The following is a 22,675-nucleotide window of genomic DNA, read 5'->3' on the forward strand; positions in this document are numbered from 1 at the left end:
TAAGTTGGAAGCTTCTTCTTCAATACTTTGTCCCACATTTCCGCTCAATTACATTTAATTTCATCCATTGATCTCCCTTGCATGTGGTCTCTCTTTCTCACGCTCCCTCTCCGGCCTGGAACCCTGATTCCCCGCCACCCGTGATCACCATGGTAGGGCAGAAAAGAACATTGAAAGTTGATAGAGCATATATCCAATTGGATCGTGAACATCATGGGGACGTGCGACATGGTGGGGCAGTAAGTGTGCACACGCCTACACAAACTGACTGACAGGGGTCAGCCTCTGCAACTTCTGGGTCTCCAAATTGGGCACATGGCCTGAGCTTGCCCTTTACCCCTTGGAGGTGCTGGCCTGCCCTGCAGCCAGTGTATTGTCTGAACGTGGGTTTAGCACGACTGGAGGGGGTTATCACAGGTTATATTTCCCAATGTTTTGGGGTGTACCCTAATTTAAAAAAATTATTAAAATAATTAAAACTTAAAAAGCAGTGTAGGCTACCTCCTCCTCCTCCTCCACCGCCGCTTCTACCAAGGAATATAATGCTGTCCCTCTGTATCTCATGGGTGAACCTAAGTCCTATCTGATTGATGTTAAGAGCCCCTATGAAGTTCACAAACTCATCACCATTACCATCCCATATAACAAATATATTGTGTCCAAAATATTATTTTTTCCTTCCACCACTCCTGATGATCTGGGAAGACAATGGTGTCCTCCCAGCAGCCCAGAAAGAGATTTGCGTAAGTGGGGGCGCACGGGCTCCCCATAGCCGTCCCCCTGAGCTGGTGGTAAAAACGTAGATGAAAAAGAAAAATAATGTGTGCGCGAATGTGAACTCCAGGAGGCTCAAAATAAATGTATTATGTGTCCTAAACTGTGTGTGCGTAAAAAATATTCTACCGCAGATAGACCTTTTTCGTGAGGGATGGAGCGGTATCGAGATTGGACATCAATAGACGCCAATAAACAGCTAGAGTCAATATGCAGCGCATCGATCTTTTTGAGAAAGTCCGTGGTGTCCCTCGTGTATGAAGGGAGGGAAAGTACAAATTGTCCTAGAACCTTGTCAACATAGATCCCGCAATTTTGAGTAAGAGTTGACACCTGCTACAACTGGCCGACCCTTCGGTGGACTAACACCCTTGTGGAGACTATAAAATGTCGCTTACATGGCTTAGAAGGTAATAGAAAATCTAATTCTGCCTTATTGATAACCCTCTGAGCCAGGCCCGTGCACAGAATCGCCTTCCACAATGAACCTTTCGGTGGGGTCCGAGGATAATTTACGACACCCTTCAGGATCCTTGAGTAAATCCAAAGACATTTTTTTTAAATGTATTCTAATAGGGAATTGAGTTAATAGAGGGATGTCCTCGGTTCAAGATCATCTTCTCATCCAAGGCGGTTACAAAGATCATCTCCGCCTCCAGAGGACCTCCCCTGCATTACACCGACAGCCCGCTGAACTGAATGGGCACTGCGCAATGCTTCATTTCTCCTGTGGAGGCGCTGAAGGGAAACTGAACACTAAATGCCAGGTTTCCCCGCAGACTACAGCCGATTGTCCCTACCTCCACGAGGGGGACACTTTGTGACCGGCTTCTTAAGGGACCCCTTTAATACATTTAGATTTTGACAATCTAAGGCCCGCGCGCACATACGACGTGCCATACCTCACAGCTGCTCTATAACCGATTAAAGGGAATGTCACCACATCGCTCGCCATGACACCACCTTACATGCCAGATGCGTTCTTGTCAATACTTTCTAATGGCGCTGGTCCTATTTCCATCTAAATTGAAATTAGACTTCATATTTTATGTTAATTAGCCCTGGAGTGCAACAAGGGCGGTGCCACTGCACCCAAGGCTCCACTCCTTTTCCTTCCTGGCCGTGCCGCCACCACCACCACTTTGACTCACACCTGGCAATGATGTCTCGCCGTACCTTGTTTGCGCCACAGTTCGGCCTCTAATGGAAATAGGACCAACAACAAGTAGTAAAAAATAATAATAATGTTGCCCATGACAACCAATCAGATCACTTCTTTCATTTTCTAATCTACAGTGGAGAAATAGAAGCTGGCATTTGATTGGTTGCCACGGCTCCAAGCACCTGTACACGGTTATACGCGTGTCAGCTGTGTAATCTATGGATAACGGGTCATTATAGGAACAGCCTCAACCACTAGGAGATTATTTTAGTCTGCGGCTCATGTAAACCGAATAAACAACGCCATGACACATCACCTGCCCGGTATCATCAGCCTGGGGCACGGCCCACGCCACTACAATGATGACTGACAGACACACCTAGAAGCTCTCACTTACATGGCTCGGCTCCCATCTGCCTGTGGCCTCTGTCAGCTGCTTCTTCCTACTCCAACACAGCTGCAGCGTATGGCTGTGCACACCAGCCAATGGCGTCTCGCCGTCATCCCAGCGCCTCTATCTTATTGGCTCTTCGGAGTGTCAGTCAACTCTCATCCGCCAAAGCGAGCGAGAGGGAGGGGCGTAGCGATGAGCCTTTCTATTGGCTGCTCTGCCTTTCAATTATGTCGTCCTCCTATTGCCACCTTTGTGCCGCGGTGTAACCTGCTGTCCTTCCTTCCTTCCCTCCTTCCCATACTTGCCAAGTTCATTGGGACAAAAGCACGCAGCCAGTAAGTGATACGCAATAATGAATGCAGCCTGTAAGTGATACGCAATAATCAATGCAGCCAGTCTTTGTTTAGTGGACTACTACCTGGTGCTTGACAAGAGGTGCTGCAGCAGCTGTGCCATGCATTCTGCCTCTGCCTTCCAGAGGGTTTATATGGGACACCCAGGCTGCACTGTACTGCTTGCATATATCATGGGGATGATGAAACATTACATCATGACTGATTCAGGTTGGGGAATATACTGTAAAATGATGTTTAGCAGACTGGTTACCACTGAGAAGACCGCTGGTTATACACAGCCCCCCATCTGCAGTCTCACAAGATTGAGCGTAACTCATTTTAGCACTAGTGACTCACTGTCATGCAAATATATCTGGAAACCATCAACAAGCAGGTTAGGTGATGTTGTCCTATTTTAGGACAGCTTTTATGTTTATTGTACTGAAATCAGCTGTGTTGATCAGCATGTTACCTACTGCCTGTTTGTGTATTTGTGGACGTGGTGTGCTCAGGTAGTCTTTTTCCCCCAATATTACAGAAAACAAAAAATTATTATTATTATAATTTTTATTTTTTACCGAAGTTTTTATTTTTTTCGTTTCCGTTTCGTTCTTTGCGTTCTGTATACGGAACCCTTAATTTCAATGGATCCGCAAAAAAAAAAAAAAAAAAATGAAGGTACTCCATATGCCACAAAAAACGGAATGCACGCGGACGTCATCTGTATTTTTGCGGACTGCAAAACACTGAAAAAGCCATACGGTCGTGTGCAAAAGGTCTAACTGCTACAGCGTCTAATAGAAGATAGAGCTGATTATAGTTGAAGATTTAAAGGGGTTATCCAACCCCCTGTAATGCCCGGGCCCCTCATATATATAATACTCACCTGCTCCCTGGCACCGGCGTCACTCTGGATCCTTGTTCCCGTTACGGTCTGCTATTGGCTGCTCCTTCCCCCGTCGCTAGATGTTTTGATCCGAGAATCAGGGAGTTGCAGCGGTGGCCGTGCAGGGATCCAGAGTGACGCAGGTGAGTAGAATGTATACGAGGGTCCTGGGCATTGGGGGGTCATTATAGGGGTTGGATAACCCTTTAAACATGCGACCACCTCAGTGAGGTGGACTAGAAATAAAGAACATAAACAGCAGGTGGCGCCATGCAGATACATTTTATGGTATAGCTCCCCTGCTATACTAGATTTTTATTTTTAGTGGTACTGTGCATTTAAGTGAATTACGGATGTGTGCTGTCTGTGTTTTCCACGGACGTGGAACGGACACGGAAATGTCACCGTCCATGTGACAGTCAGGTTTCCCGGACAGATCACGGATCATGTGCACGAAATTCACTGCGTCCTAGTGAACTATGATGCTGTTGGTTCCAGCCCCACCACGGGTCAGTGTTTAAGAGGACCTTTAACCCTTCCTGATGTGTCTGCTTTACTAAATGCTTGTATTCCCCATAAGCATCTATTCTTAAAACATTGCACTGAGCTGTCCCTCAGTTCTTCCTCCTGGTAACTGAGTAAATTGACCTCTGGGTGTTACCACACCCCTTTTCAAAATGGGGTGTCCCAATACTGTCAGCACTGATTGGAGTGTGTCCATACACAGCCTGGCACTGTCCAATCAGTGCTGACAGTATTGGGACACCCCATTTTGAAAAGGTGTGTGGTAAAACCCAGAGGTCACACACGTTCGTGAGAAACTCTCCCATAGAAGTCAATGAGGTCCCCTCCTGGCCATTGTGTCTGTGGCCCATGGGGCAGCTGTATAGTAAAACTCTGAAAACTGTTAGGCCCCTTTCACACGGGCGAGTATTCCGCGCGGATGCGATGCGTGAGTTGAACGCATTGCACCCGCACTGAATTCCGACCCATTCATTTCTATAGGGCTGTTCACATGAGTTGTGATTTTCACGCATCACTTGTGCGTTGCGTGAAAATCGCAGCATGATTTATATTCTGCGTTTTTCACGCAACGCAGGCCCCATAGAAGTGAATGGGGTTGCGTGAAAATCGCAAGCATCCGCAAGCAAGTGCCGGATCCGTTCCCAAGTGTTCTGGAAAAACTGATCTGGTTTTGCGCAGACCTTTAAAAATGTGAAAAAGATAAATACCGGCTCCGTTTTTCCAGATGACAACTGGAGAGACGGATCCGGTATTGCAATACATTTGTGAGATGGATCCGCATTCGGATCCGTCTACAAATGGCATCCGTTTGCATACAGATTGCCGGATCTGCCTGCCGGAATCCAGCGACGCTAGTGTGAAAGTACCCTAAGCCAGTTCTACATTACACCAGTTTGATAAATGACCCCATATATGCACATCTCTTTTGCTGGCCAATTAATGCCCTCAGTGGGCATGTGACTGTTGAGCCTGCACCTGGCAAGGACATGAGTCATGTCACTGGCACCGAGGGGCGCCAACCAGATGACTAGTGTTATTTCTTTATGTGCCAGGGAAGATCTGCAGATATCTCCACAGGGCCTCATTCACCAGTGTGTGCAGTAGGTGTCCTTCAGCTGCATGTAGTAGATGATCACCACATCTCTCCCCCATCAAGAATGTCTGGGACTGGATGGGGCAACGGACCTCCCATACACCGAAGCCAACAACCACCTTGCCTGAACTATGGGTCCAAGTTGAAAAAGCTTGCAAAGACCACAGGAGAACATCCAGCATCTGTATGACTGGCACCATGCCAGAGTGGCAACAAGGGGAGATGCCACCCAGTATTAAAGGGAACCCGTCATCTACTTTATGCTGAGCTCACTGAGGGCAGCATAAAATAGTGACAGAAATGCCGATTTCAGCGGTGTGTCACTCATGAGCTAAAAGTAAGAGGTTGCTGACAACCAGCATCATAATCATTGCAGCCCAGGCCTTGAAAAGAGTCAAATCTACCTGAGAAGAGTCCTGGTTATTATAATCTCCTGCTCTCTCACCCATCTACTGATGATTGGCAGTTCTCTCCTAGAGAGAAAGGGAGAAAACTCTCCAACAGGTGGGCAGGGAAAGCAGGAATTTATGAATAACCAGGACTCTTCTCAGGTGGCCGGGACTCTTTTCAAGGCCTGGGCTGCAATGATTGTGATGTTGGTTCTTGGCAAACACTTACATTTAACTTTTAAATGACAGACCGCTGAAATCAACTCGCCTGTCTCTACTTTATGCTGCCGTTAGTATGTGTTGGTCCCATGTTCATATGTGCCCGCATTGTTGAGAAAAATGTTTTATTATATGCAAGTTAGCCTCTAGGAGCAATGGGGGCATTGCCGTTACACCTAGAGGCTCTGCACTCTTTGCAACTACTGCATCTTGATTGACAGAACCAGGTGTGGTGACGTCTTCGCTGCCTGGCCCTGTGAATCAAAGTGGCGAGGGCGTGGCAATGGCAGCGAGAGCAGAGTCTCTAGGTGTAACGGTGACGCCCCTGTTGCTCTTAGAGGCTCATTTGCATATATTAAAACTTCATTTTTCTCAGTAATGCGAGCACATATGAACATGGACCAACACAGATGCCTTCAGCTGCTAAGCGCACAGGTAACAGGTCAGCCTGTGTCATAGGTACAAATCTGCTGACAGATGCCCTTTAATGTGACCTTGCCTCTTTGAATACCAAAATAAAGGGTGCACCGCCTTGGTTCTGTGACCATTGACCGTGCACCACTAGCAGTTTACAATCTCAGCTCAATCAAGTTTTCTAGGTCAATTTCTGCGAATGTACTACATTTTCCCGCAGTACACAGCAAATGCCTGGCAGCTGCTGTTTGTCGGGGCTTCAGGAGTCAGCTGGCCACTGCTGCAGCTCTAAAAGATAAAGGGTACGTTCACACGTGACTAATATGGCACGCAATTTCGTTTGTGATTGGCAGTACCAGCTAAGGGGGCATTAACATGGCATTTTTTTGGCGGATCAGACGCGGCCCCCAAAAAGATGCAGTCAGAACATGTCCTATTCTTATCCGGTTTGCAGACAAGAATAGGCATTTCTAAGAAAGGGCGAAATGTGCTGATCCGCAAAACGTAGAATACACACGGCCAGTAGCTGTGTTTTGCAGCGCTGCAATTTGCAGACCACAAAAAGAATATAGTCGTGTGAATGCGCCCTTATCCTGAAGATATAAAAATGCGGAGGTGGAGACAAAACCCTGGATGTTGGCTGAATTTGTGCTGCCGCTCGCCTTGTTGTTTCCCCCTCCTTCAGAGCACAGTGAGGTGACATTGGAGGGGTAACGCCGGTTGCTCAGGTCTACACATTCACTCCCAGGTCCTTTTTCGGGGTCTCTGTTGAAAACGAAGCCGTCATTTGCTGCAGGAAAGTCGAACTTTTAAGATCCGGCTTCACCTCTATCTTCCAATCATGCTGCACCCTAATTAAAGCTCCACTAATTATTTTAATTCATTCTCGGCATTCTTCAAGCTGCTGTTGTCTTACTGTGTGCAAATGTATGTCCCCTTATTCTATGTCGCCAAACGCATTCTGGAAATTTTTATTTCATATTAATTACACCTATACTGTAAATGAAAGTGTAATTCTATAGAAATACTGCAGAGGTGTGAGATATTGGTTTCCGTCACTTTGTATTGTTATAGGTGCTAGGGCTTCATGCTGAATTCGGTCACACACCATTAAAGAGGAGCTGTCCCCGAGTCCTGACATGTCTGCTTAGTAACTACTTGCACCCCCCATGTAATAACAATTCTGGAGCCTCTATTCTTATGATTGACATGCCATTCCTTTATTATTCCTGCTAGAAGTTAGGAATGAATTACTAGCAATTTGGAGTGAAGCACCAGATGGGTGTTACCAGTTTAGGGTGTGTCCCTGAGACAGACAGCACTGATTGGGTAGTGTCACACTAGGGTTAAGCGGTAAACCGGTGTCAGCGATATACCGCGGTATTAGGAAACAGCGATATGGCTGTTTCCTAATAACCGTGGTATTTTGTGACGTCATAGAAGCAGTCACATGTGCGCTGACATATTCATGTCTCTGTCCACCGACGTCGGAATCGAATAACAGCAGAGGCGAGCACAAACAGCCAGGCGGGAAAAGTCCCTCCAACTCCCACACACAGAGTTTGGCCTGCGAGGAGTGAGAGACGAGACCTTAAACATAGAATAGAACCGGCCCGGGTGTCATACATAAAGGTGCTATGTCTCTGTCTTCTGCGGCCTGGTCCTGCCTGCAAGCTGCAGTCTGCACACTGATCTGTAATAGCAGGCATTAGGGAATAATGAGTCCTCCATACGTGAGCAACGTGACATTATAATACTGAGGGGGTCAAAACTTGTTCATACAGTGGAACGTCTCCTTGTGGCTGCCCGCGCACAGTGGAACGTCTCCTTGTGGCTGCCCGCGCACAGTGGAACGTCTCCTTGTGGCTGCCCGCGCACAGTGGAACGTCTCCTTGTGGCTGCCCCCGCACAGTGGAACGTCTCCTTGTGGCTGCCCCCGCACAGTGGAACGTCTCCTTGTGGCTGCCCCCGCACAGTGGAACGTCTCCTTGTGGCTGCCCGCGCACAGTGGAACGTCTCCTTGTGGCTGCCCGCGCACAGTGGAACGTCTCCTTGTGGCTGCCCGCGCACAGTGGAACGTCTCCTTGTGGCTGCCCGCGCACAGTGGAACGTCTCCTTGTGGCTGCCCGCGCACAGTGGAACGTCTCCTTGTGGCTGCCCGCGCACAGTGGAACGTCTCCTTGTGGCTGCCCGCGCACAGTGGAACGTCTCCTTGTGGCTGCCCGCGCACAGTGGAACGTCTCCTTGTGGCTGCCCCCGCACAGTGGAACGTCTCCTTGTGGCTGCCCCCGCACAGTGGAACGTCTCCTTGTGGCTGCCCCCGCACAGAACCACCAAATATAGCAATCCAAGGGGACTGCGATATGTGCGGAAATGCTATATTATAGCAAGACACCAAATCAAAATATTACACATTTTTTATTAGTAGAACAAATCATACAACAAACAATATCACAGAATAAAATAATTAGCAGCAATACATGAAGGTACTATGACAGTATTAGTTCACCCTGGTCATTCAAGGCCGCATTGTCACATCTACATAGGGTATGCTGTGCCAGTAATTATTATACACATCACTTAAAATTTTATAAAGTGCACCTATGTACTCATCTAGCTGCAAATAATATTGTACAAGTTCCATAAGTAGCTACTGTAACCTTACAGAGAAAATCCCAACAGCAATTAACCTGATAAGTTGGAATGCTATCCTGTATACCTAGGTAAGGACAAAACAAACACCAATGAATGATAAGTGCAAAAAGTAGCATAAGAGAACAATACAGACCAGAGGCCAGGAGTGACCACCAACCCAGACACGTTTCACCTTGCTTCCTCTAGGGGGCATATCATACCATCCAACCCACTCATCGTACTTTATACCCTATCTAATTGGTTTACTCCTCTCCATGATTACCAAACAAGAATACCTGTGCAAAAGAGGGAAGGAGATCACATTTTTCGTAGTTCACGCCGAGTTCATCCCCCAAGCTGGATACACAATCCTGCGAGATGTGATTTGCAGTCACATGGTGCATTCGTGATCACATGATCTGTTTGCGATCACATGATAGATTTGTGGTCACATAACCTATTCAGTCATGTGACCTCCCACCACCACATGACTCTGAGCACCATATTAGTGAAGGGCAATATGCCAATACTTGTATTAGAAGATGTATTCTAATCCCCCAGATAAAAAGATTACCGTACAAAGTGCCTGACGGAAAAAGAAGGATCAACCTCATATTTTATGGGCAAACCAAGACACCCCCAAAAATAAAAACAAATAATAATATACTGATATTCTCTGGGCATTACAAGCCCATTCAGTCCAAAGGTAATTTGTACAAGAAAATACCTAAATAATAAAGTGCTAAGGTGCATAATGATCTAAATATATGAAGATTAATAATATAAGAAAAATATGGAGGTTTGTCTTTTTTCAACCGTATTAACTATGTAACTATGACAAAACTACTACAAATAAATAAAATATTATTGCATGTCATAATTACAACCGCATATTGTCATGATTACAACGACGAGGTGAATATATTAAAGTGCAGTACCAAAAAGTGCAAGTGCTTGAGCAAAGTGACATGCAGTGAATTCATTTTAGTAGAAGGGCGCTACAAAGTGATAATGTGAGAGCTTATTATCTACACAATACGAGCAGCATTCTTGCATAATTATGTAATGGAAGTACCAAGATCCAGAGTTTCTGAAAGTATAATAAACGTGGTTAGATCGAGAGATACCAATAAAAATTACAGTTTAAAAAAAATAAAACCTTTTACTAAAATAACTGTAAAAACATATACGAGTAATGGCTCAGGTCGGAGGGCCACCAGCACAGCCGAGCACAAACAATTGTTGCATCTAGAGAAAAGGGGCAAAACTACTGCCCACATTTATTTAAAAAAGGGTTACCGTATTTAGGACAAATATCGACCTTATCTTTTTCTGAACGAAGATTTTCTTCCAATTTCCTCCTCTAGGGGAGATCATAACCTGATCTATAACGTCTCTTTGTGGCTGCCCCGCACAGTATAATGTCTCTTTGTGGCTGCCCCCCCACAGTATAATGTCTCCTTGTGGCTGCCCCCCCACAGTATAATGTCTCCTTGTGGCTGCCCCCCCACAGTATAATGTCTCCTTGTGGCTGCCCCCCCCCACAGTATAATGTCTCCTTGTGGCTGCCCCCCCCACAGTATAATGTCTCCTTGTGGCTGCCCCCCCACAGTATAATGTCTCCTTGTGGCTGCTCCATACAGTATAACGTCTTCTTGTGGCTGCCCCCGCACAGTATAACGCAGGGCTTGACAAATCCCAGGTCGCCATGGCGATCAGGAATTTTGTCCTGGCGCCTGGGTATTTGCCCCTGCTTGAAAATAAGCCCAGCACACCAGCAGCCGGGCACAGTAGCACTTTAAGTTTAGAGTAGACGCGGCGTCATGCAGGAGTCCGCGTCTACTAGGCCCGCCCCTCACGCTTCCCGCCCCAGACTACAGTAAAGAGGACCGCTACTGGCTCAGGCTCCTTATTGCTACGGCGCGTCTCCTCAGAACTGTGGCGAGTGGTGGTACGATAGGGGGCAGCCTCCCCCCATCATTGGTGGGCAGTGCGCCCTCCCCCCCATCATTGGTAGCAGCGGCAGTTCCGATCGGAGTCCCAGCAGTGTAATGCTGGGGCTCCGATTGGTTACAATGGCAGCCAGGACGCTACTGAAGTCCTGGCTGCCATGGTCAGTTACTCTGCAGCAATATACTTACATGCGCTGTGGCCGCCCGACGCTACTTCTTGTAACTCGTCACAGATCTGTGCGGCGAATTGCTATAGGCATAAGCAATGCGCCGCACAGACCTGTGAGTTGCAAGAAGGAGTGTCGGGCAGCGCATGTGTCACGGACTAGAGTGGGGATAACTCTAATCTGTGTGATGTTAACTTAAGTGGAAGCTGCTTGACCAGGACAACAGAATTAGGGAGCAGGTCAACTCCTAGCGCATCCCTAATCTGACCCTGACTCCTAGCTGTATGAGCCGACCTTGATGGTAGGAGGACTCATACTCAGGAACCTCGCTTCCCTACTAGTCCTGGACAGATCCCTGAGCTAGGAGCTGGATAAGACAACCTGTTCCTCCTGGATATATACCATCTGCCAGTGAGGGCCACCCTTGTGGTCATAAATTGATGTCACAATGTTATTTTATGTTTGTGTGGTGTTTAATATTACTGCAGCTATGGATCTGGGTTCCTGTGTGTTTGTGTGTGTGCTGTGTCCTTTTATGTTTGGGTGTGGACATCAGCTTGTGAACACTGGATCCAGTCAGTGTGTCTGTGGCAGGTAGGTGTGGAAGTGCTTTTCACTCTCCTGCCATATCCATAGGCTGTTTATGTTTCACGTCCCATGCAGCTTGGCCAGTTTAGACTCCTGTTCGTCCGTATCCAGGAGGAACAGGTTGTCTTATCCAGCTCCTAGCTCAGGGATCTGTCCAGGACTAGTAGGGAAGCGAGGTTCCTGAGTATGAGCCCTCCTACCATCAAGGTCGGCTCATACAGCTAGGAGTCAAGGTCAGATTAGAGATGCGCTAGGAGGTGACCTGCTCCCTAATTCTGTTGTCCTGGTCAAGCAGCTTCCACTTAAGTTAACATCACACGGATTAGAGTTACCCCCACTCTAGTCCGTGACAGTATGACCACAAGGGTGGCCCTCACTGGCAGATGGTATATAACCAGGAGGATGACTCCAGCAAACACTATGGCTGGAGTACCCCTCAGAGTCTGGCATCCAGCAGGAGCTAAATAGCCCCAAGTGGCCACACCCACACACAGACACACCCAGTGTTCACACACAAAGAAGGGAGTTAACCCTTCCTACACCATGCAAGGGAAAAAGCCACTTAAAGGGGAAGTGTACCATAAACTATTACACTGCAGCTGTCACCGCAGGCAACGACATGCGTGGCAACCATGTCCTGGGAAACAGCCAGAAGGCCGAGACACTGCCACCACATGTACATAACACCACACGTTGCCACGGGCAGCCACAAGTGAAGGGAAGTGTAACAGTACACACATACAACAACCTCGTGCACAACAAACAGGGAAAGTGCACACATACCAAGAGAGGTTGCCAGGTGCTAACGCATGCCCTTCACAGCAAGCTGCCTAGCAACAGCTCAGGCTGCTATACTGTGAATACAAGCATGTTGTAACATGCTTGTATTCATACCAGCAGTCCTCACCATGTGGTTGACAACAGACCAAACCGCAGGCAACTGCATGCGGGTCCAGGAGTCACGACCATGACCATGGTCGTGACAGCATGTAAGTATATTGCTGCAGAGTAACTGGCCATGGCAGCCAGAACTTCAGTAGCGTCCTGGCTGCCATGGTAACCGATCGGAGCCCCAGCATTACACTGCTGGGACTACGATCGGAACAACCGCTGCCAACAATGATGGAGGGGGAGGGCGCACTGCCCACCAATGATTTTAATACCGGGAGGGGGGGGTGCACTCTCCACCAATGATTTTAATACGGGGGGGGAGAGGGCGCACTGCCCACCAATGATTTTAATACAGGGGAGTGGGGGGGGGCTCCTAACTTTTTTTAGCAGGCTCCTAGATTCCAAGGAAATTTGTCAAGTCCTGGTATAACGTCTCCTTGTGGCTGCCCCCACACAGTATAACCTCTCTTTGTGGCTGCCCCCACACAGTATAACCTCTCCTTGTGGCTGCCCCCATACAGTATAACCTCTCCTTGTGGCTTCCCCCATACAGTATAACCTCTCCTTGTGGCTGCCCCCATACAGTATAACGTCTCCTTGTGGCTTCCCCCATACAGTATAACCTCTCCTTGTGGCTTCCCCCATACAGTATAACCTCTCCTTGTGGCTTCCCCCATACAGTATAACCTCTCCTTGTGGCTGCCCCCATACAGTATAACCTCTCCTTCTGGCTGCCCCCATACAGTATAATGTCACCTTGTGTTTTTTTTCTTTTAACTGAATATTTATTGCGATATATGTCGTTATCGCGATAAATTTCTTAATATCGTTATCGTCTGAATATTTTTGATATCTGCCTACCCTCAACTGGTAACACCCATCTGGACCTTCATTGTAAACTGCTAGTAATTCATTCCTAACTTCTAGCAGGAATAATAAAGGAATGGCAACTCATAGAGCCATAAGAATAGATGCTCTAGAATTGTTATTACATGGGTGAGGGGACACAGTGGGTAGCAAGTCACGGTTGCACTCGACTTACATTGCAGGTTTGGATTTTTGCTTAAGGACATGTCACCGTTATGTTGGGAGTTGCAATAAGACCACATAATCAATAGAGCTGATGTTGCGATCATGTTGTGTGACAAGTCGGCATGTAGCCCTAGCCTTAAAGGGGTTTTTCGCGGAGTTCAATATTGATGGCCTATCCTCAGGACAGGTCATCAATACCTGATCAGTGGTGGTCCGACTCTTGGCACCCTCGGTGATCAGCTGTTTGAAGCCTCTTTACAGTATACCAAGCACGTCCACTCAGTGTCATCCGCAAAATGATAGTACATGTCCTATTCTTGTCTGCATTACGGACAAGGATAGGTCTGTACACGAGGCAGGTATCCATGTTTTGCAGATCCGCAATTTGTGAACTGCAAAACAGCCAATGGTATGTGCATGAGCCCTTAGGAAGAGGACGTGGTGCTCCGGCGCGGGTGCCGGGAGTAGGACCTCCACCGATCAGATACCGATGACCTGTCCTGATGATAGACCATCAATATTGAGCTCCCGTAAACCCCCTTTAATAAAGCATTATAATTCGTATGAATATAATCACTAGAAATCGCGCAATCTTAACTGCTTCGCTGTTAATCCTGTGCCTCTTATTGACCTGTTCTATAGGCATGTTGATTGCTTTTCGTGCTGTCTGCCCCCTTGGGAGCCGCTCTCAGTTGCAGAAGACAGTCTCCCAGTTCCTCAGGTTTTCCACCACAGGAGTATGTATTGCTTTTCACATTCCAGTGGACTCTTTGCAGCATTGATTTTGGCTCCGATGGGGCCACATTATGCCGGGAGGTTATTTTTGGAACCACAAATGTATCCTCCATGAGCGTAACTTTCACATTTCTTTCTCTTGCTCAGAGATGTTGTTGTCTTGACTTGTGTTTTTTTCCATTCTTCTGACCTAATAATGAGAGTATTTTCTCCATACCCGCAGTGCCGGGGGGAGGACGTGGAATTTACTATTTGATTACAAGAAATCGGGGATGTTTGTTTTAATCTAAATATACGAAACCACACACACATCATGGCCAAAGTCGTGTCGTGCGTAAAACTCAATAATCCATCCTGATGAACTGGAAAATGCTGGAGGAGAATCAGGAAAGGAAGAGATGGCTGCCACGGTCTGAACACACAAGTAGTCCTGCTGGCCATGGTCCTGGGGATTAGAAAATTACATAAGGGGGATTCATAATCCCCCCCCCCCCCATGCCAGTTTTCTCATCATAAAAAAAGTCACAAACGACTTAAAGGGCATCTGTCAGCAGATCTGTACCTATGACACTGGCTGACCTGTTGCCTTCAGCTGCCAAGTGCTCATGTATCTGTGTTGGTCCCATGTTCATATGTGCCCACATTGCTGAGAAAAATTAAGTCTTAATATATGCAAATGAGCCTCTATGTGCAACGGGGGCGTTGCTGTTACACCTAGAGGCTCTGCTCTCTCTGCAACTGCCACACCCTCTGCACTTTGATTGACAGGGCCAGACAATGAAAATATTGTAACGCCTGGTTTCCATTTATGAGATCCGTTCAGGGCTCTCGCAAGCGGTCCAAAACGGATCAGTTTTACTCTAATGCATTCTGAATGGAAAAGGATCCGCTCAGAATGCATCAGTTTGCCTGCGATCAGTCTCCATTCCGCTCTGGAGGCGGACACCAAAACACTGCCTGCAGCGTTTTTGTGTCTGTCTGACAAAACTGAGCCAAACGGATCCGTCCTGACACACAATGTAATTCAATGGAGACGTTTTCTATGACACAATCTGCCACAATAGAAAACGGATCCGTCTTGGTTATGTTACAGATAATGCAAACGGATCCGGACCAAACGCGAGTGTAAAAGTAGCCTAAGCCATATATATTGGTTACATCTTCGAGATTGCGGGACCAAACCGGATGTTCCCCTGGACCTCCCTCAGTTATAATACTCAGGGAAGGGGAGATTTAGAGAATTCTTAGTGGAAGCCAAGTATCAATGCCATGTTTGGTCTCCAAGTGTACCAGGGACCCAGCCGGATCGATTGGCACCAGAACCGCCTCCCTATTACCTTCCAGTGAGGAGTTATGATCCCAATTGGGTTTTTTAAGTTTTAGCTACCATACCAAAGGGGAGGGGGAATAGGACCCTTCCAGGGGGTGGGAGGGTCGTGACCGACTAAGTGTTAATTGCCCATGCAGGGCATCTGGCCATTGTCTGTCTTCTGAAGGGAGGTCATGCCATGTATCGTGTTAGAAGAGACCAGGAAACTCCGCTGGCATCACTGCCTCCCATGTGACTGCAGCACCAAGGCCTACACATCTATCCGGTAACTGACTTTCACATTATATGCTAATTCTGACTGTACTGTCACCTGTGTTTGCATCTCTGACCCATATATATATCTCATATATATAAAAATGAGTTTCTGTCTGTCTGTTCTTTTTGCACGACTAAACGACTGGACCGATCTTCACCAAATTTGGCACACAGGTACATCAGGTGTCCGGGAAGGTTTTAGACCGGGTCTTAGCTCTCTAGGACGTACCGTTCCTGAGATATTACCCACATTAGCCAATACAAGCCTGCAAGTCTTTCTCTTCAAATCCCAACTGCCATAAACACAGTTTTACTCCAGGTTTCCATAACAACCCAGCCATTTTTCTTTACTGCTTAAAGGGGCGGGCACTGTGGAGGTCACTGTTATTAAAGGGGCGGGCACTGTGGAGGTCACATTATTAAAGGGGCGGGCACTGGGGAGGTCACTTATTAAAGGGGCGGTCACTGTTAAATGGGTGGTCACTGTGAAAGTCACTGTTAAATGGGCGGTCACTGTTAATGGGGCGGTCACTGTGGAGGTCTCTGTTAAAGGGGCGTTCACTGTTAAAGGGGCGGTCACTGTTAAAGGGGCAGGCACTCTGTTAAAGGGGCAGGCACTGTGGTGGTCAATGTTAAAGGGGTGGACACTGTAAAGGTCACTGTCAAAGGGGCGGTCACTGTGGAGGTCTCAAAGGGGCGGTCACTGTGGAGGTCTCAAAGGGGCGGTCACTGTGGAGGTCTCAAAGGGGCGGTCACTGTGGAGGTCTCAAAGGGGCGGTCACTGTGGAGGTCTCAAAGGGGCGGTCACTGTGGAGGTCTCAAAGGGGCGGTCACTGTGGAGGTCTCAAAGGGGCGGTCACTGTGGAGGTCTCAAAGGGGCGGTCACTGTGGAAGTCACTGTTAAAGGGGCGGCCACTATGAAGGTCACTGTTAAAGGGGTGGTCACTGTTAAAGGGGCGGTCACTGTGTAGGTTTCAAAGGGGTGGGCACTGTGGAGGTCATTGTTAAAGGGGCGGGTACTGTAGAGGTCACTGTTATGGGGGAAACTCTCCATCTTTTTACGACACATGGAAACCTAAAATGAAATAGATTAAATATACCCGTGCAAAGCCGGGTCCTTCTGGTAGTGTATATATATATATCTCCTTTTTGTATGTAGTGTTGTTGTCTATTATGCCTTTAAAGCAATTAAATATACAATTTAATCTTGGGTTGTTCTTTTATCTCTATTCCCGAACCCAAACGTCTGTGTCTCTGCTCGTTACATGCTACCAGGGCTGGTTTCCGGCCCGATGTAATCACGTTAACGGACCAGGCTTATATCCAACGAGGAACTGGTGGCAGTCTACCGGGCTGGCAGGGCACTGTTTCACTGGGGCAGTGAACGGGCTCTCTCAGCTTGTTAGGGTTGTGAGTGAGTGTTGTGCCATGCTGGAGGTCCCGTGGGCCACCTCTCTCACTCCCTGTGCCGTGTGGACAGGGGGTGTCTGGGTATAACTGTGCCAAGCTGACCTTACATACTCTAAGGGTCCATTCACACGTCAGTGTGTGTTTTGCGGATCCACGGATCCGTGGATTTGCAAAACACGGACATCGGCGATGTGCGTTCCGCATTTTGCGGACCGCACATCGCCAGCACTTAATAGAAAATGCCTATTCTTGTCCGCAATTGCGGACAAGAATAGGACATGTTCTATTTTTTTCGGGAACGGAATTGAGGACCCGGAAGTGCGGGTCCGCAATTCCGGATCCAGGCAGCACATCGTGCTGCCCCATAGAAATGAATGGGTCCGCAATTCCGTTCCGCAAAATGCAGAACGAAATTGCGGACGTGTGAATGGACCCTAAGGGAGTGCGGAACTTCATATCTTGGTGAAAGTGAAGAGACTGTACTGCGTGATCCTGAGGTTGTACTGACGTCAGGCGGGGCTGCGAGGTTCGGTTCGTCACACCTGGCCCCGTCAATGAAAGTGCAGAGGACATGGCACTTGCAGAGAGAGCAGGGCCTCTAGGTGTAATGGTAACGCCCCTGTTGCTCCTAGAGGGTCATTTGCATATAATAAAACTTCATTTTTCTCAGCAATGCGGACACATATGACCATGGGACCAACACAGATGTCTTCAGCTGCCAAGCGTCCATGTAACAGGTCAGCCAGTTTCATAGCTACAAAACTGCTGATAGATGCCAGTTAAGTATTAAAACACAAGAAAAAAACTATACAAATATGGTACTGCTGTAATTGTATTGACGCAGAGAATGAAGGGAACAGGTCAGTTTTACTGTATGGGAAACCTCTTAAAAACAAAGCCCATAAAACTGTGTCGGAATTGCTTTTATCTTTTTTATCCAATTTCACGACATTTGGAAGAAGGAGGAGCAAGGGTGCACAAAATGGCTGGTTCCACCCTCAGTGCACTTAACTGCTCATTTGCATAGGGATTAAAAGTAGTTCTTCTCCAGAATGAAGCAACGGATTAGTGAGAGGTATCATTACATTTAGCTGAAGCTAGCGCTACAAGGCAGGCTCAACAGTGAGACCCAAAGTACTGAACCACCATTTGTAACACTGGATACTGAGTCTAAAATATATATATTTTTTATTATTTATTTATTTTTTCCTTTAACGTCATTTAATAAGGCCAAGTTCACACTTCAGTTATTTGTTCAGTTATTTCCATCAGTGATTGTGAGCCAAAACCAGTTGCGGGTCAATGACACAGAACAGGTGCAAACCTTTCCATTAGACCTTATCTCTGAGTAACTTCACTACTGGTTTTGGCTCACAGTAACTGATGGAAATAACTGACCAAATAACTGAAGTGTGAACTCGGCCTAACACAATGGGTATTTTAAAGACTTGTTCCTTAAAGGGGTTATTTCCCTTTAGCAAATAGCGTTTATTATGTAGATTATGTTATTACAAGGCACTTACTAATGTATTGTTATTATCCATATTGCTTCCTTCGCTGGCTGGATTCATTTTTCCATCACATTATACACTACTCGTTTCCATGGTCACGACCACCCTGCAATCCATCAGCAGTGGTCATGCTTGCACATTATAGAAAAAAAAGCACCAGCCACCAAATAGGCCAGCACTCTTCCTATAGTATGTAAGCACGACCACCACTGTTAGATTTCAGGGTGGTCATAACCATGGAAACAAGCAGTGTATACTGTGATGGAAAAATGAGCAAGTCAGCAAAGGAGGCAATATGGACAATCACAATACATTAGTAAATGTCTTGTATTAACTTTCTCTACACCACGTGGCATCCTCTCCATTCACTGCTACTTTGAAAAATAGCGGAGCGAACATGCTGTGCAATTTTTGAAACTCCCTTAGCAGTGAATGAGGGGTGGCCGTGCATGCTCAGCTTACGCTCACGTCACTTCAGGGACCCATTCTGAAGATAGGTGTGGGTCCCACTTCTGGGACCCACACCTATCTGATGGTATATGCCATAAATGTCAATGTCCCAGATGGGACAAACCTTTCTTTGTGTTCTTATCTGCATAATCAAGTCTTTTTTATTATTATTATTATTATTATTATTATTATATATAATATATAATATAATTTTTTTTTTTTTTCGCTGCACCGCTCAGTCAGTGCTGTACAGCTTATTGGCTAAAGCTCCAGACCACTGATGTCATTGCTGCCGGCTGACAGTCTCGATGAGGTTTTTGTGCTGGGACTTAGGCATAAAGCCCATTAATTGGACATTCCCACCATAGAGCTTGAGGGGGGAGATGAGTGGATGCCAGGTATTCTGAGGCTGCTATTAGGCCACATGCACACGACCATAGCAGGTCAGTGCCCATATTGCGGCCTGCAAACAGCGGCTCCGCAATATACGGGCACTGGCCGTGTGCGCACCGTATCACGGATACTGATCTATTCACTTGAATGGGTCCGCAAACTGAAAGAGAAGGTGCGGTGCAGAACGGAGGCACAGATCGGAAGAACTGCAGAGTGCTTCTGTGGGTTTTCTGTCCATGTCTCTAGTGAATGCACTACCTTTTTGTGGTGCAGACCGTCGGATGCGGATCAAAACCCTATTCAAGTGAATGCGTCCGGTGTACACATGGTCGGTGCCCGTGCTTTGTGGACCAAAGCACGGGCACGGCCGGCATACGATCGCATGCATGAGGCCTTAGAAAGGAAAAATCCAAACTGGCTGGATCTCGATGAGGAGAAAAAGCACCTTCCAAGAGCTGCTTTAAAGACCTCTCCCCAAGCCAGCCGGCACCCTACTGATGACTGAAGCAGTGCGGTCTACAGATGGGTGTCTCTGGTTTAGCGGACATCCCTATTCATGTCTCGGGGCTCTATAGGCAGTTGGACATTGTCTTACAGGATAGCTACCTGTAGGTGGCACTAGACACGTTTTCATTCTTCTGGGGGAGAAGTGATTTACATAGTTTCCCCAGCAAGCATTGCGTGTGACTCCTGTAACTAGCTGGATCTCTGTAAGGAGAACCAGAACCTTCTCAGGGAGTTCTTCCCCTCCCCCCCCCATGCACTTTACCGTTTTGTTGGCTGACCCAAATCAAACCTGCTAAGATACGGTGTCCTCCTATCTGTAGTGTCAGAGTCATTACTGTATACCAGTCTTGTGTTTGCCATTTGACTTTTATTTCATTTATATTGACTACAAATGTTGTTGTTTTTTCATTCTCAGATTATGTCTGTAAGACACAAAAACGCTAAACGCATTGAGGGGATTGATGGCAATGTATGGTAAGAAGCCCCTGGAAGTATAGAGGCATTCATTGTGTCAAGATGTAACTAGCTTTACTGTCCGGTAAAATCCATTTGGTGAGGGTCTGTCTCTGGGAAACCATAGAGCGAGCTGGTGCTGACCGCCGCTGGAGTAGTGGCCATACATATACAGATGCAGCAATTGCTAACTTGACACTTAACATATTAAATGCACGGTTGCTACGAACTTTAAAGGGGTTCTCCACCTTTTGTAGAAATTTTGGATTCGTCCCCTCCACGCCGGACCTGTGGAAGGAAGCATACTTAATGATGATTGATGTAAAAATGAAAATCAGACATCATAGGGTACATGGCAATACTTTTCTAACAAAGCCACAACCAGCCCTGCACCTCACATGGCTCCAGAGATCTCCCCACGTTTTGCTCCAATTGTCCTTCTAGATTCTCTTCAAGTTGGCATATCCTTTCTCAAGGAGCGTGTCCTTTTTGCTGTAGCTTTTTCCCTGTAACTGCCCCAGCTTCTAACAGAACATATGTCTGGTGACAGTTGAGGGTTTAAACCGAGCATGTGCGACCACCTCAGTGAGGTGGACAACAAATAAGGAAAAGAACAAACCGCAGGTGGCGCTATACAGATACATTTTATGGAATAGCTCAGTGGCTATACTAGATTTTTTTATTACATTCAATTACAAAACTATTCAGATCCAGATGCCAGTTTGAAAGACAACGCCTTTAACTGCTGCCCACTGCCCAGGGCTCTGTCTGCATGAACAGGGGTCAAGTATGATGATCCCTAGGTAGCATGTGATCCACTGACATGTCGCTTGGGGGACAGGTCAAGCGCGTAATTTGGGGGACCCAAACATTTTTCAAAGACTGAAGAACCCCTTTAACTTTACATTGTAATGACTTTGGTTGCGTTAAGTGTTATTTAATGTCTACCGCAACTGTATTTGACACATTAAGCGTCACTGAACTTTCCAGAAAACCTTTGATATGCCATAGCGACATATCGAAGGTTTTGATTGGCGGCAGTCTGATTGCTGAGACCCCCACTGCAGGAAACGTCATCGACTTTCTATTGAGCCCGTTTCCTGTAATGAGGAGGGAGCGAGCTATGCTGTGTATTTGCAGTTGAATGGATGGACAGCATCTATGGATACTTCCATGTACCTGCAGAAAGATTCTAGAAGTAGGAAAGGATTGCGCTCTCCTAAGGGGCAAAGTCTGTTTTCTATCTGAATGCTGCCATCTGTTGGCAAAAAGTAATAGTAGAAGTGCATAAAACGGATGCATGAAGATCATGTACCGTATAGTCGTTCAGCCAGCACTCCGATTCTGTGGTGTGGTGCTCGCGCCTAGGGAAGGTGTCCCTACCATCCAGGAAAGAAAGACCGCCACTCACTATGTTCTGTTTACTGTCATATAGATACTAGTACATGTGCCAGGTTTCAGCTCTAATATGAGCATTTTACAGGTTTGAAAAAGGCTTATTAGAGCCAAAACGCGTCACATGTCCTGGTGTCCGTGACCATAAACCAAGAAGAATTGCAGCAGGATATAGAGTGTGTCGGTTGTTCTTCCGTCAGAGATCAGGGCTGCTTATTCTTTCAGTTTGGTCTCTTGAGATGCTTTGTACACTAATGGTCCCAAAATGAGTTTTCCAGGATTGTGGCCCTTTTTCATTAGTGGCATGTCACTGTTGCTTGGGGACATGTTACTGCTGAGTCCAGTTATTGGCTGCAGCAGCGCACGTTACCTCATCCATACGCCCAGCAGAAGTAAACAGGCTGGGGACCAGAAGATCACTGAACGGATCTACTGTGCCAGGAAAGAGCGGCGGGAAGCAGGCGAATATGATTATTATTTTTTTTATTGGGTATCACACGCCATGGGGGCCATAATCCTGGAAAAACCCCTTTAAAGGGAACCTGTCACCGGGATTTTGTGTATAGAGCTGAGGACATGGGTTGCTAGATGACCGCTAGCACATCCGCAATATCCAGTCCCCATAGCTCTGTGTGCTTTTATTGTGTAAAAAAAAAAACGATTTGATACATATGCAAATTAACATAAAAGAGTCATATCTTACTTGTGTGACCAGAGAAGAGTCATATTTTCTCATCTCAGGGTAATTTGCATATGTATCAAATCGGTTTTTTTACACAAT

At 46.8% G+C, this 22,675-nt stretch overlaps 2 protein-coding genes across 4 annotated transcripts in view; one reads left to right on the forward strand and one right to left on the reverse strand.

Annotated features, from left to right (window-relative positions):
• Positions 1-2,391, reverse strand: part of LRRC8B (leucine rich repeat containing 8 VRAC subunit B) — a 37,167-nt gene extending 34,776 nt beyond the window's left edge. The window contains exon 1 of one of the 2 annotated variants that reach the window (XM_040407902.1): positions 2,334-2,391. The gene's annotated coding sequence lies outside the window, so the exon portion shown is untranslated. The remainder of the gene's footprint in view (positions 1-2,333) is intronic. The other variant, XM_040407903.1, reaches the window with a different exon arrangement.
• Positions 2,392-2,565: 174 nt separating this feature from the next.
• Positions 2,566-22,675, forward strand: part of KYAT3 (kynurenine aminotransferase 3) — a 59,852-nt gene continuing 39,742 nt past the window's right edge. The window contains exons 1-3 of one of the 2 annotated variants that reach the window (XM_040408014.1): positions 2,582-2,665; positions 14,098-14,192; positions 20,462-20,520. In XM_040408014.1, the coding sequence (XP_040263948.1) occupies positions 14,100-14,192; positions 20,462-20,520 (152 nt within the window). In that variant the 5' untranslated portion in view covers positions 2,582-2,665; positions 14,098-14,099. Of the gene's footprint in view, positions 2,666-14,097; positions 14,193-20,461; positions 20,521-22,675 lie in introns of both variants that reach the window. The other variant, XM_040408015.1, reaches the window with a different exon arrangement.

The sequence above is a fragment of the Bufo bufo genome, chromosome 9, assembly GCF_905171765.1.
Source record: "Bufo bufo chromosome 9, aBufBuf1.1, whole genome shotgun sequence".
Lineage (NCBI taxonomy): Eukaryota > Metazoa > Chordata > Amphibia > Anura > Bufonidae > Bufo > Bufo bufo.